At 44.9% G+C, this 14,926-nt stretch overlaps 1 protein-coding gene across 1 annotated transcript in view; it reads right to left on the reverse strand.

Annotated features, from left to right (window-relative positions):
• Nucleotides 1-14,926, reverse strand: part of herc1 (HECT and RLD domain containing E3 ubiquitin protein ligase family member 1) — an 85,264-nt gene that overhangs the window by 37,271 nt on the left and 33,067 nt on the right. The window contains exons 24-36 of the mRNA XM_038306861.1: nucleotides 14,672-14,792; nucleotides 14,538-14,589; nucleotides 12,652-12,923; nucleotides 12,249-12,464; nucleotides 12,058-12,178; nucleotides 11,721-11,958; nucleotides 11,468-11,640; nucleotides 9,778-9,933; nucleotides 6,322-6,428; nucleotides 6,140-6,250; nucleotides 5,891-6,061; nucleotides 5,571-5,810; nucleotides 94-177 (exon numbers count right to left, since the gene is read on the reverse strand). Of these exons, the coding sequence (XP_038162789.1) occupies nucleotides 94-177; nucleotides 5,571-5,810; nucleotides 5,891-6,061; nucleotides 6,140-6,250; nucleotides 6,322-6,428; nucleotides 9,778-9,933; nucleotides 11,468-11,640; nucleotides 11,721-11,958; nucleotides 12,058-12,178; nucleotides 12,249-12,464; nucleotides 12,652-12,923; nucleotides 14,538-14,589; nucleotides 14,672-14,792 (2,062 nt within the window). The remainder of the gene's footprint in view (nucleotides 1-93; nucleotides 178-5,570; nucleotides 5,811-5,890; nucleotides 6,062-6,139; nucleotides 6,251-6,321; nucleotides 6,429-9,777; nucleotides 9,934-11,467; nucleotides 11,641-11,720; nucleotides 11,959-12,057; nucleotides 12,179-12,248; nucleotides 12,465-12,651; nucleotides 12,924-14,537; nucleotides 14,590-14,671; nucleotides 14,793-14,926) is intronic.

Consider the following 14,926-nt stretch of genomic DNA (forward strand, 5'->3'; position numbering starts at 1 on the left):
GAAGACAGAACAGAGAGACAGAGCTCAGGAGACTGAAGGAAAACCCTCCTGTGAGTCCAGCTCAACGTCTCTCCTCTGATCGACATCTCCTACCTTCTCTCCTGGGTTGCTGCTGTAGAACATCACGCAGGGATAAAGCTCTGTTGCGTCCACATCTTCAAAGGCCAGTTTGGGCTCCTGTGAAAAAAAACAACTTAGAATTCTCATCCATGTTTGCCAGCAGGGAGCGCGAGAGAGGAGTGAATCAGGCTGACAGCAGCTCGCTTTCACCACTGAATGAAGAACCTTTTCAGATTTTATCTAATGTTTTACTGGGATGGTTTGTGACAGGCCGGCATGAAGAGGAGCAGAAAGTTAACTGGAAGGAAAAGGGATGCAAAGAAGTTCCTTTGAAATTAGAGTCATGTCTAAAGTTAAAAGGACACGATAAACACCTTTCCAGAGGCTTGCATCGCCCCAATATAATGTCAGTTTTTCTAGATTGCGTTGCCATAAAAGGAAAATACTGGTTCAAAATCTGATGCAGTACACCCCTAACCCTGAGGAGGGCGCTTGATGTGTTTTAGACTTCGACAACCTTTATTGTCATTTTGTTTGCACAGAGCACACAGAGTGTATACAAAGCAGCAGTGATCAAATGTAAGCAGTGTGGGACGAAAAGCATGCTGCAAAAAAATAAAATAAAATGCATTGATATGGAAGTTCAGCGCATTAATATATAAGGTGCAATTATGCAGAATTTTGGATTGATGTTATTATTTACAAACAAAAGAGGTCGGCATCAAATGGGAGTAAATTGTCAATTGAGTTTCCATCGAATTGTAATGTGTATTTTAAGGTAAATAAAAAAGTAAACGCCAATTTATAGGTTTTTCTATTTGGTTTAGAGCACATTAACCAAGAACCGCAAAGCTTAACGTCGTCCTACGTCGTTGTCCATATTACGTCATCACGCATGCCTGTAACTAGGCGTGTAAATAAAAATCGTTTTGTATCGATGCATCGATCCAACAGCCGACGATCCGATGCATCGACACGTCCGCAAGAGAATCGATTCATGTTTTTTTTTTTTTCCTTCCGGTCTATTTTTATCCATTTGTTCCTGGGCGTAATTCTCCTCCCGTGCTGCGGTGGCGCTAAACCTATTTTGCCCTCCTACCTCGCTTCCTGGTTATACTCTTACAGCAGTGTGTTGCAGTGAGCTTCACACAGACATTTTTGATTTATGCTCAATATTGAAGCGTGGTCTGTACTACACACTGTGGGTCTAGATACGGCCGAGGTGGCGAGGAAGTGGGGGCGAGTTTAGTCTGACGACGGAGGGACATGACGGCCAAAAAGAGCAGAGATCCAGGTGGGAAAAGGGTCCCAGCGTTCTCGCGCACCTCGCTCTTCTAGCGGGTCAAACTTCATGAGTTGTTTTCCGCAATTTCGGTCATAAAAACAAAACAAGCCGGCCTCCTGTCTGCGGCACTGTCTGTGGTAAGCTACAATTTGGGAGAGGAGCAGAGGAGCGTCTGTGGAGGGAGCGGGACGTCTGGAGCCCGAGGTATTGCATTGCTCTCATTGCACTGATTTTGTGCAGTATTTTTTGATGCAACTTTTCTACTTCTGTTATTTGCTGTTGTTTCTCAAAAAAATGCATAAAGATATTACAGCTTTCATTGATTTATTTCAAATTTGAAACATTGTCTAGTCTGTAAGGTGTATTAAAAAAAAAAATGAACCAATTAATCGAATCGTATTGTATTGTGGTTTATTCTTGAGTATTGAAAATAATCGAATCGTTGGGTCAGGATATCGATACTAGCTACGTTTACATGCGCAAAATTTCCCCGATCCGATCCAAACCTTGGTTGATCGGAAATTCAAAATCTCCGTTTACATGGACACTAAATGAAATGATCCGATCATGACGTGTGTATACATGTACCAAGCGTTGGATCAGATTAAATCTTTTAAGCATGCGCAGAACTTCCTGCCAAACTTGGCAGTTCTGTCTGCGTCTGGTTTTTGGGAGGCCTGACAAACGATGCGCTCGGAGCGAGCGGAAAGAAAAAAGGAGAGAGGAGGAAAAAAGCGCTTGGCAGCGAAATGTCCGAGAGAAAATGTAGAGAATGAGCGATTGAACCGGCGTGGGAGAGCGAGTGGGCTGTGGAGAGAGAAAAGAGGAAGAGGAGGAGGATAAATTCCTGCTTCCTGCAGCTTTAAATGAACTTGAGTGTATAAGTCGGCGTTCCTAGACTCCTCCCGCCATGTTGTTCACAACAAGAGCGAGAGCGACCGGTGGTTTCCTGTTGTTGACAAGGTGGAAAAAAGTCACGCTGACGTCGCACACATGCGCAGTGAAGATTATTTTACTCTTAAGATCCGAATGGGTGTTTACATGGACGCCAATCGGAATGGCGATCGGCAAAAACCACCTCTCTCTTTCGGAATTAAATTTAGATCCGATCGGACCGAATCGGATTAGAATCTTCAGTCTGACATGTTTACATGAAACATTTTTGATCTGATCAGGCCTTAAATCCGATTAGTTGTGTCCATGTAAACGTACCGTATTTTCACGACCATAAGGCGCACCGGACTAAAAGGCGCACTCTCAGTTATGTGTGCCATTTCTGTATTTAACACACACATAAGGCGCACCGGACTATAGGGCGCGTTTTTTATATACAGGTACATGTCCTCTCAGGTGGATTTTCTCACTTAAAAACATATTAAAACTACTTTATTCCCACTGATCACAGCAAATAAAGCTGCAAGGTGTATTTATTACAAAGTATTATTAAAACCTGGGAACCTGCCGTGAGAGACACATCGCTGATGACACAGGGCTGTGATTACTCCTCTGATACAGTTTATTGACGTATAAATTAACTTAAAAAATAGGCAGGATAATAATCTGGATGAACTGACTGCAATGATTAAATTTTCAGGTGGACTTTCTCACTTAAAAAGATTTAAATTATTTAGATGAAAAAACACCTGCTGAGGTGAGTCCGGATGCGCCGCGGACCAGAGCCTGCTGTTGAATTAAGTTTTTTAGGTAGAAAAATAGAGCTGGAGCAAAACTGAGTATGATTGTGTTTTATTCATGTATTTATTACAAAGTATTAATCAAACCCCTCAAAGTCCTCATCCTCTGTTTCTGAATTAAACAGCTGCGCTAAATCCGACATGCCAGTTCCCCCTTCTTCTTCGTTTATTGACGCATAAATTAACTTAAAACATAGGCAGGATAATAATCTGGATGAACTGACTGCAATGATTAAATTTTCCGGTGGGCTTTCTCACTTAAAAAGATTTAGATTATTTAGATGGAAAAAACACCTGCTGATGTGAGCCCGGATGCGCTGCGGCCGAGGCGGCTGTTGAATTAAGTTTTTTAGGTAGAAAAATAGAGCGGGAGCAAAACTGAGTATGATTGTGCTTTATTCAAGTATTTATTACAGAGTATTAATCAAACCCATCAAAGTCCTCATCCTCTGTTTCGGAATTAAACAGCTGCGCTAAATCCGACATGCCGGTTTCCCCTTCTTCTTCGCTGTCAGAGTCACTTTCCGTGCCGGGCGGCTCCTTGGAAATGATGCCGGCTTTTGCAAAAGCTTGAACAACAGAGCCAGCAGACACGTTAGTCCAAGCATCTACAATCCATCCGCAAACGGTGGCGTAACTTGCCCGCCGCTGCCTTCCACTTTTCCTGAAACTGTGGTCTCTGTCGGTCATCCATCGCTCCCACGTCGCTCGCAGCCTTACTTTGAACGGGCGGTTCACACCGATGTCGAGCGGTTGAAGCTCCTTTGTCAGACCTCCCGGAATAACAGCAAGCACAGCGTTCATTTCTTTGACCTTTTTTTCACATCGGCTGTGAGATGGGCACGCATGGAATCACAAATTAACAGAGATGGAGATGCGTGGAAAAAACCACCTGGTCTCCTTACATACACCTCCCTCAGCCAAGCTTTCATCATCCCCTCGTCCATCCAGCCTTTTTCATTCGCCTTAAACCCATCAAAGTCATCATCCTCTGTTATCCTCAGCATTCCTCTGAATAAAACAGCTGCGCTAAATCAGACATGCCAGTTTCCCCTTCTGCGCTGTCAGAGTCACTTTCCGTGCAGCGCGGCTCCTCAGAAATGATGCCGGCTTTTGCGAAAGCTTGAACAACAGAGCCAGCAGACACAGTCCATCTACAATCCATCCGCAAACGGTGGCGTAACTTGCACGGCGCTGCCTTCCATTTATCATGAAACTGTGGTCTCCGTCTGTCATCCATCGCTCCCACGCCGCTCGCAGCCTTACTATGAACGTGCGCGTCACACCGATGTCGAGCGGTGGAAGTTCCTTTGTCAGACCCCCGGGATAACGGCGAGCACAGCGTTCATTTGATTCATCTTTTTTTCACATCGGCTGTGAAATGGGCACGCAGCGATGGTGATGCGTGGAAAAAAGCACCTGGTCTCCTCACATACACCTGCCTTTCATCATCTCCTCATTCATCCAGCCTTTTCATTTGCGTTAATATCATCAGAGCGCTGTGTCTCGCTGTCAGCTCCCAGATCAGCTTCTCTGATTGGTTGATGCGGCGCGTCCAGCAACAAAACTTCAATTTTTCCATCTCGAGCAGCAGCAGCGCGTTGGCGGTGCTTCAGATGCTTAAACGCTCCCGACGTGCTGCACCAAAATGCGCTGCAGGACCTTTTACTGCACCTATATGCGCGTCAACCATTGACTTTGCATGTAAACTCGCTGCTTCTGCTGCACCTGCTGGGTCCGGTTCACACCGATGTCGAGCAGCGTTAATTTGTTTCCCCATGTTTTTCACATCAGCTGTGAGACGGGCACGCATGGAGTTACATATTAACAGCGATGGTGAGGGGTGGAAAAAAAACACCTGGTCTCCTTACATTCAGCCACTCTTTCATCATCTCCTCAATGAGGTGGTCTCAAAAGTCGCAGTTACAACACACATAGGGCGCACCGCACCATAGGGCGCACCGCACATTTTGAGGGAAAAAAAAGACGTTTAAGTGCGCCTTATAGTCGTGAAAATACGGTAGCTACTGAATCGAATCGCCATAATGGATGTGATTTACACCCCTAGCTGTAACAGACAGGAAGTAGAGGTCAATCTGTCACTGACCGCAGATCAGTGATGGAGCAAAGTTTTAATGTAACGTGTCAGGTAGGAATGTCGATGCGGCTTCCAGACATGTTTATGTGAATAAAAGGAACACCTGAGAAGACGCCGACAGCTGATCAGTCATGTGAGGTAAAAGTTTGCAATGTCAGAGCAGATTAAATCCATCTTGTGTTTTACGTAACAACACTAATCACAAAATATATTAAAAAAATAAATAAATTTATTTTTGCGAATTTGGGGAAAAGATTTCTTCCAAATTTTGCCGTTTCCATCAGGCACTTCTGATGCGATTCTTCAAAATGAGCGTTAGAGAAAGAAACGCAGCACCTGGAACCTTTGACATGTTTCTAGCACCATCCTTCTGTAGAGTTTATTCCCAAACAAAGCAGAATTTGGGGTGAGCTGTCCTTTAATCATCTCTCACCTCCCCATTCTTGCCAAAGGAGATGGTCCTGGCCTCCATGTCCAGGACGCAGGTGATGAAGTCTCCCTGCGTGAAGCTGCTCAGCGTCAGCGGCTGCTCCCCGTTGTGATACAGGTTTCCGCTGTACGCCCGGTACAGCCACATGTCGGACGTGGTGCGGTGGTTGAAGTCATGGACGGGCCACCTGGACACTCCCACACATGTTCCCTCGTTTCCTCGGTTCTCCTTCACGATGTAGAACTACAGGAAAAACAAACAGAGGATCAGCTGGGCACAGAGTTCGGGGGGGGGGGGGGGGGGTTCTTCAGCTCCTGGCTCACCTTCCACTGGTAGCATCCTGAGGAGATCCCGGTGGAGGCCAGGCCGTAACCTTTCCCTCCGCTGCCGTGGGTCAGACCCTGGCCGTTCTCCACCACGCAGCACTGAGCCTTCTCCGGGTCAAAGGAAACTTCCTGAACAGGAAGGTTCTCATCTTCCTCTTCTGCATCCCCCTGTGGATCAGACTAACCATCAGCTTTTGCCATCGACGCTGAACTGCAGAAAAGACGCTGGATTTGGTCCATCCTCACCTGGAGCTTCAGCTCCTGGACCTTTTCTTTGATCTGGATGGTATGTTTGGCCTGAGCTACCGGAGCTTCCCACATGCAGTCTGAGAGCAGAGAGAAGAGCCGCTCCACCACCTGAAGTACAAACCAAGCATCAGCCTCCAGGCTCCTCTCTGAGGACACGTTTAGGACAAAGCCAGACCCACCTGGGACAGCTGGTCTTCCTCCATGTTGACGTCGCAGGCCGGCAGGACGGCCTCCAGGACATGCAGAGCCAGGAGCCGAGTTCTCATGTTCCCCACCAGAGGGACCCCTGGAACACCAAGCAGCTGTAAATGTCATTGTCTGATCCGCGCCCACAAAGGGGGCATTATCTACCATGGGGGACCCTGATGCTAGAGGTTACTCCTCTGAATGCATACTTTAGTGACCCTGTATCAGGGCTGGGTGATATGACCTTAAATCAATATCACAAAAAATTGGGAAGTTTAACCTTGTTAATGATAAATGCTCCTCTATCAGAAATAAAGGCATGTGCAGGAAATGCAACTGATTTATTCATTCAATAAATCACATTATATATTCCTTTTAATCAAATATTAAACTCTGGTACCCATTCAGGTTTAAACATTCAGGAATTGAACATTGAACAGGAGGAAAACGGTTTGCTCAAAGGTAATGGAGCCGTTTGCACATCTTTGAACTCCTTGGCGTGGCTGTGCTGTAGGTTTTGGATGTTGGTTGTGTTACTTTTAGGGTTGTCACGATACTAAACTTTTCAACTCGATACCGATACTAAGGAAAATATTCGATACTCGATACCATTTTCGATACCACAAGGATAAAATTTCAACAGAAATATTTTGATTAATAATTAAAATACAATAAATAAATAAATACAATAAACAATAAGAACGACATTTTGAGGTCGTTTGCTGTGCACAGTATTTAGCAAGCTTGATAAAAAACTTACAAAATTAAAATTAAGTTTTCCTTATTTGGCTATGCTTTGACACATAACAATGACACTAGCCAAACCGGTTAAGAAACAAAAATAATTCTCAGCAGCTGCAACTGTTACAAAAAAAGTCTGAAACTGAAAAGTGCACAGAATTATTCAATCACAGTGTTCAGAAAGTGCATTTTCCTCTATTCTGCACTTTAGATGAATGACTGTTTAGGTGCGACTGGTACTCGATACTTTTGAACGCTCAACTGACAATGCGCTGCTGTTTTCATGTCTGCCCTCGCTTGGCCACAAAGGATTAACTGATGCAGTGCCCTTTGGGCAGGTGACTTTCACATTTCAATTGCCCAGAAACAATTTTTACTTGCCCAGTACAGGTTCCTGGTGTGTATCTGCATGCGTCAGATAATGAACTCAAGCCTACATTACCGTGTTAACATGCTTTTCAATCCTTCCTGCACATTCTTTTCAAACTAAACTTTGCTTTAAACTGTCGTGTGCTTGGAAAATTATAAATTGTAATGTTAAAAAAAAAAAAAAAACTTGACAGGTTAAAAACTTACACTACTACTACTCAACAATTTAACATGTTTAGCTCTATAACATTTAAATGCACCACTCCAATGTCTAAGAGAAACAAATTTAATGAACATTTTTTAATGTATGACCACTGTACAGAAGACTGCCATATGATAGAAATATTTACACTGTGCGCATACAGTTATTATTATTTTCCTAATCCCTGACTGATAATTTTTAATTTAGCGTGTATTATAGTATAGATTAGGGTGACCAAATGTCCGTATTTCACGTTAATTTTGTATTTTTATTAAATACATTTTGAATAAAATTATCATTTGTTATGGAGTAATTGCTGTTGACTTTTACTGAAGAGCATTTTTTAATAAATCAACTGTAAATATCATGTTATTGTAGGATTACGTAGGCCTATGTTAAGTGAGTGCATGCCACAGACATCTCTATGCATGGGAACAGAGATATTTTTTTTGCAATCATTTCACTTGCCAGGCGGACAAGTGCAATGAAATTTGTACTCTCCCAACAATAAAAACTACTTGCCCCGGGAGATCGGGCGATGGTTAACATTGAGCCCTGTGATGTCATTTCGTTTACAGCTTCGTTTCCGCTTTTTCAATCTCAAACATTGTCTGTTTTTTACGCTTCTGACAGAATCGGTGGAGTGACATCATTCCCCACATGCTCCCGTGTCTTAAAGTCGTAGGGAAGCGGCTGTTCCAACCGTTGCATTTCCGAATTCTTCCATGTGGTGCCCGACTTTACACGAGTGAATAAAGTGAATGTGATTGGTCGTTTATCAAGGGGAATGATTGTTGTGGCGGGAGGTTGGCAAGAATGTTTGATTGTGGCCATTTTCTTTGAAGCATTTTGCTAACCAGTTAGTAACTTAGTGCTATCAGGTTCCCAATGGGAAATTCCATTGGGACCAAGTAGCACTAAATTGGTGACTTAGAAACGACACTGTCAAGGAACGCTATGGACAGAGGAAACATGCAAGAGGAGGAGAGTTTAGTGTCGGAGGTCGTGGATGAGTCTCCTCCGTCATCCATTTTTTATTTAGAGGAGGAAAGCGGGGATGAAGATGTTGTGAAAGAGGACGCCAGAAGCTTGGTTTGGTGTAGAAGGCTTCCAGCCGTACATGTTTGAGCCCTTGCCTCACAACGCTGCCAGTTCTGTTAGCTCTACGCCTGCCGAAGACACAGACGTCCATCCCCGTGAACACTGGGACGGAACGCAATGGAAAAGGAAATTATTCTGATTTATCATTTCAACCGTTGCGTATATTAGCGACCTATGAATCAAGATGACGGATGACCGTTGATATATGATTGGCCGCATTTAGGTGTAAAAGCTGATGTTTAACTAAATGGCCTGCATATAATAACGAAAAAACCCCCACAGATTTTAAGACCGGATTTTTTTTTTTTTAAATAGAAATGCTCTAAATTTTGGGACAATATGGTCTGATAAAGACTACATTTATATATATATTTATATATGTTTAAGCAAGAATGATTTAAAATTTTAATATGACTTCCCTACAACTTTAAAGCGGCAGGAAATACCAGCCACGCTCGCACACAGGAAAGATTTATTTACCGACATGGAAACATTTGCGCCGGTTATTAAAGTGCATGACGGTAAAAATCAGTAAAAATCTGGTTTATCGCTCAGCCCTAACCTGCAGTATGGAATACCATGCTGCTGTCTCCTGCTCGCCTAACAACTACTCCATGTTTTTGGTGTTTATGAGGTGAAGACGCTCACAGAGAACTTCACATTAGAGTTATGTTTGTTGGAGCTCAACAGTCAAACATTCAGTGTAGAAAAGAACAAAAACAACTTTCCAGATGTTCAAAATAATAGTTTTACAATGTTGATCAACGGCATCTGCTCTAAGCTGAAGTAAAACTAAAGCCTGTTCAGGCCAGAGGGAAAGATCATCAATGTCAAGGTAGCAGGGAGCACGATGTTAACCGCCATTATTGTATCCGTAGATACAATGATGGCGTAGATTTGTTGTCATGTTTTATAGCCATTTAACACATTTGCAATTAGAGAGTTTGTTTTTCATTGATTGTGGGAGAGAAAGAGACTAGCAGAACCTATCAAGGTAAAGTCATCAGCTCTACACACCCACCCCCACTGGGCATACCTGAGCAGCACTTCTGAACCGCGATGTTAAGCAGAACCTCCGTCCATTTGGGAGAAGCCATCTTGGACTGGATGGCCTTGGAGGAGACCACCCTCCGTAGGAAGACCAGGAAGTCCCCCAGGTGGAGCTCTGCAGTGTGCTGCTTTCTGATTAGAGCTGCGGAAGAGGAAGACCCAGCATTAGAAATGTCTTTAGATCCTTTGACTTTGAGTTTTAGTCTATTTTAATTTGGACAACTTCTGACAAAGCTGTGCAGAATTAGACAATTTTCCTTGTACCAAAGGTAAAGAGAACTTTAACATTTTTTTTATACCACCATGTGTAGCACAGCTAGCATAGCACCCATTCTTCGAGAATTTGGTTCTAGACTTTAACTCTTCCATGACAGGATCCATCCAGTGCGGCTGTGCTGCAGCGCACACTGCCTTCCTATTGGCTGCTGAAAATCTGGCTTTCTGCAGCCAATAGGGAGGTGGAACAACAGCAAAGTTACTGGGCTAAACTGATATCCTAATACATTTCCGAATTTCACAGGGTTCCTACAGCTTAAGCCAAGTTAAATTCAAGATTCAGTTAATGCCACTTGAAATAAAAATTTAAGACCAAATTCACAAGAAACACAAGAAAAACCTGCTTGCGACAACTTAACCCAAAGGTTTATTTTAACATAAACCACTGAACTAATGTTTCAAATTTTGAAAAGCTTCCCACACAGGAAGAAAGCTAAAAACACACAAATGACAGATATATTTTAACAATTATTTAACTGAATTCACAAACTTTGTTTTAGCAGGGAACAAAACAAATCAGTTTAAAGCCACAACATAACCAGTGCTAAGTCTTTTTTGCAGCTATTTTTCTTTGTATGGTTTTCTTAGTATGTTTGATTTGGTGATAAGTGGAGGCGTTGCAGAGACAAGGGTGGAACTAAACTGAGAAATACCGGCTGTTTCTCAGTAACTCCATTTTGACGCTTTGTGTTTCGCGCTTCGCATGTGCGACTCCACTGCCTTAATTCCCATCGTTCTGAGCTTGAATGACTTCTTGCATAAAATCCACTGAGCCTCATGTATGTTCCCTGGTTTTAGCCATGGAGAAAACTCTTGGCTGGAGACAATTTTCGTTACATTTACACTTGCTCATATTTTCCAGACAAAAAGTTAATGGTGCATCTCCCAAATGTCCCGGCCGCAACAACGCTTTTATTGGTTCCGATATCGGGACGGAACCCATAATGGCGAGCTGTAATTTTTTTTTTTTTATAATAAAAAAAAATTTGTCAGTTTTAATGTTTTATTTAGATTACAAAAATAAATCATAATATAAATAATCCTATTTATGATGTTTTAAAAAGTAAGACCTACGAAAGACTGATTTAAGACATTTTAATACCAATTAAAGCCTTAGTTTTATTTTGAAGAATACAATGCCTTTTAAGACTTTTTAAGGACCCGCGGGAACCCTGATTTCAGTTGATACAACATGAATTTAATACCGTTATAAAAACAAGGAGGAATGACAGGAATCCCCACAACAAATGAACCTATAAACTGACGTCAATTATTCACTAAGTTTATAAAAACATTATAGAAAGATTTCCTTTAAAACGATCAGAATCAGATGGATTAGCCTTAAATCTAGAGGCTGAAGAAGATGGATCTGAAGCAGCGTAATCCTAAGATGTTTGCACCTCTGAAGTCCTTCTTCTCGGATTCAGGGCTGTCGTCCTGCTTGCCGTCTTCCTCGTACTTCCCCACAGACAGCCGCCCCCCTCCTGCCTGGGACAGCAGGTTCTTCAGTTGGCTGCACAGCAGGTCCAGCAGGGATTGGACCACTTTGGGACTCAGCTTGTCCGCGTAGGTCCTGTAGGGACAGACACAGTTGTCGGTCTGCTGGGCGCCTGCTGAGGATTGGAACGGTTTTAGACGTTCTGACTGAGTTACCCGGTGCTGATGGCCAGGATCTGCAGCAGGCGGGTGGCGGCCACCTTCAGGGCCGTACTGAGCTGAGACACGCCCGGTTTGTGCAGCAGCTGCAGGGGCTGGCCCAGCATGGTCTCTGTGCCGCACAGCTGAGAAAGCACGTTGAGAAGTCCACTGGAGATGGCCAGGGACACGTCCACTGGCTGGTAGCGAACGCTGAGCGCAAACACAGTCACCAGCAGGAGGCGCTGCTGAGCTTCTACAGTCAGAAAGCAGGAGGAGGAAATGAGAGGTTGGTGGAGCTGATCTTATAACAGCGATTAAAGCTGAAGAGTTAAAATCCAAACTAGGTTGGTACCGATGTGGTGCTTGTTGGCCTGCAGAGCTCTCTCCAGTGTGACCGACAGCTGCTGATAGATTTTATGGACGGCCGTCTGGATCTCCATCTGCAGGCTCCTCTTTGCTGCTTTAATCCCATCCTGCAACACAAAACACATCAATTAGATCCCGACGGCTGCCGCCCCACAGAAGCAAACCCCTCCTCGTCACCTGGTAGTGATGCAGCTGCACGCTCTCCCTCTTCAGACCTCCGCTGCCAACGGTGCCGAGACCGAAACATCCCGCCAGGAACTGCAGCCTGACGGAGGTGAGCAGGGAGGAGGACTGGAAGGCAGCGCTGGAGCGGTCGGCGCTCTCCGGCTGGCTGCCTTTCTCCTCCATGCCGGAGATCAGCACCACGATCTGATGGAGCGCCTCCAACCGCAGCTGGAGAGAAAACACAGGGGCAACGTGAAGAGCTGAGAGCAGAAGAGCAGGAGGCTTTGCAGGGATGCACTCAATATCTTTGCTGCACATTTGCATCAACAGGCATCAAACGGATCTAAAGCTTCCATATCGATGAGTCGTTTTCTCCTTTTCGGCTACAAAGTTCAAAAGTCAGCAACTGACTCACCTCCGCCCTGCTCTGCTGCTGCTCCATGGCCAAGATGGCCGCCTGTGGACTGGTGGACATCCCCTCCTCTGGTTCCTTGAAGGCCGGAGCCAGGCCCACGTCGCCGCTGATGAAGCTGACCATGTTGTCGATGAGAGCGTGGATCCCCAGGGAGCGGTTCAGGTCCAGGTCCGACTCTTCGTACGAGTGGGCCGAGCCGTAGCTGCGCTGGTGGCTGAGCTTAGACCTGAACCAGGACTCGGCCAGGGAGTCGGGAGAGCTGTGGAGTATTCCTGATAGGAGAAGAGGAACCTTTCAGGAGGAGGTTTATGAGCCCAGATAAAGTTCTGGCGGACAGACTGAAGCTGCGACGCCCTCAGGACAGGAGTAGCAGAGCAACACGTTTTAAACTAAAAAAGTTCTTCAGATGAGAGAAGCCTGATTCCACATGCAGGCACAATGGAAGCTGCATGACCAGAGCGTGGCCCGCTGGTCCTGATCAGACCTCAGTGCTTCATATATCCCATTTACACTACCCTTGAAAAACTGTGCCGAGACCGGTCCGAGCTCAGTAACTGAGATAAGTTATCGTGCGTAAATAGAAAGCAAACTGAACTGAACCGAGCTAGACACAACCGAACCAAGATAACTGCAGACCAGTTCCAGAGGTGGGCTCGGCTCGGTTTTTCCCTGGCTCGGTTCTCTGATAACAAGAGCGCATGAGCAAAACGCGTCATCTCCGTCTGGCTGCACATCGCGATTCACACTCCATTCCAGTAGTTGGCGGTAATGCCCCTCCAGAAACAGAGGAAGAACAACTTCTTCTTCAACCATAAACAATATTTGAAATCTTCTCCACGCAACATTTTAAATAATGGCATTTTAAATAATAACACCGAAGTACAGCAATAATAAGCATAACTTTCTGAATGTAACGGGCGCCGCCATTTTGATTTGCTTGATTTCCTCCTCCTTCGTCTTCTTCTTCTTGTGTTTTATGGCAGTTGGCAAACAACTTTTAGTGCATTACCGCCACCAGCTGCTTGATTTCCTCCTTCAATACTGGCAGTAATACCGCAGATCGTCACTAGGAGGCGAGATAGCGTGATGTGTAAACAGTCGTCAGAACCGAGCTCGGCCTGGTTAACTGACCCGAGCTCGGACCGGTCTCAGCATGGATCGGTTTTTCAAGGGTAGTGGAAATGGAGCTATATTTTCCTTCCCGCCCTGATCCAGGTTCTCCATCCTCCTTCTAATAGCCTTTAAACTCGTCAGTCAGGTGAGAAGGAGGTACGACTCCGTATGCGTGCATTTACAGTAGGAAGGAAGACACCTTAGGTGTGGCAGAGTCATGCCAGAGGAAATCTGCTTTATGAACCGCTGTCGTTCAGTCAACTGATTGGTTCCTTTCTCTAGCAGCTGGACATCCTGCTTCATCCCTCACAGAGAAATTAAACCTTTCTAATCAATTCTGAATCTTTTTATCAGATCTAACAGCTGAAAAATGTTTAAATCAGCGTTTCATTCGCTGAATCTGCGGGTAATTAAAAGCTGTAGAGCCTGGAGTGATTTTTTTCCCCCACTCTTTCAGAACCTTCACCACGAGGGAACAGGACGTTCAGGAAGGAAAATCAGAAGGAAGCAGGACCCCCCCACCCCGGCAGAATGGTTGTGGTTCTGACAGGTTATGGAGAATGAATGTGGAGGAAGCAGAGCTGTGAGCGAAGGAAGGAGGAAACATGCCATCGTTTACTTGCTTGTAGCTCCTCCTGCGTTTGGGGCTGAAACGCCCCAAAAGAAGCAAATAAACTGAGCCCAGAGGAACCAGAGACAGACACAGAGCAACACATGAACGACAACACTGACAGGCGCACGCTGGGAATCAGCAGCTTCACGCGATCACTAACCTCGCTTCTTATGAGAGAAGGCCAGGTCCAGGTCCACGTTCCTTCGTCCGCTCTGCGGGAGAGAAGCCAGGATTTTAGATGGACACAGTGAGGAATGGGAGCGGAGCAACGGCAGGAGGCGGCGTGCGTTTTACCAGGCTGTAGCTCTCCTCATCAGACTCTGGTTGGGACAGATCCGACTCGCTCCTGGACTTCATGAGGCGGTAGCCGGGGCTGTTCTGCACAGAGCGGCTCTCTGCACTCAGACTCTCGCTCCTACAAGCAGAAACATTTCATCACTTTCCTCATCATCATCAGCCAACTCATGAGGATAAACAGATACGAGCATGTCCATCAGTTTATTTTCATCAGCAGTTTAAAATATTGTAGATTTGCTCAATATTTATTAT

Source organism: Cyprinodon tularosa, unplaced genomic scaffold, assembly GCF_016077235.1.
Source record: "Cyprinodon tularosa strain WSP-4 unplaced genomic scaffold, ASM1607723v1 ctg595, whole genome shotgun sequence".
Taxonomy (NCBI): domain Eukaryota; kingdom Metazoa; phylum Chordata; class Actinopteri; order Cyprinodontiformes; family Cyprinodontidae; genus Cyprinodon; species Cyprinodon tularosa.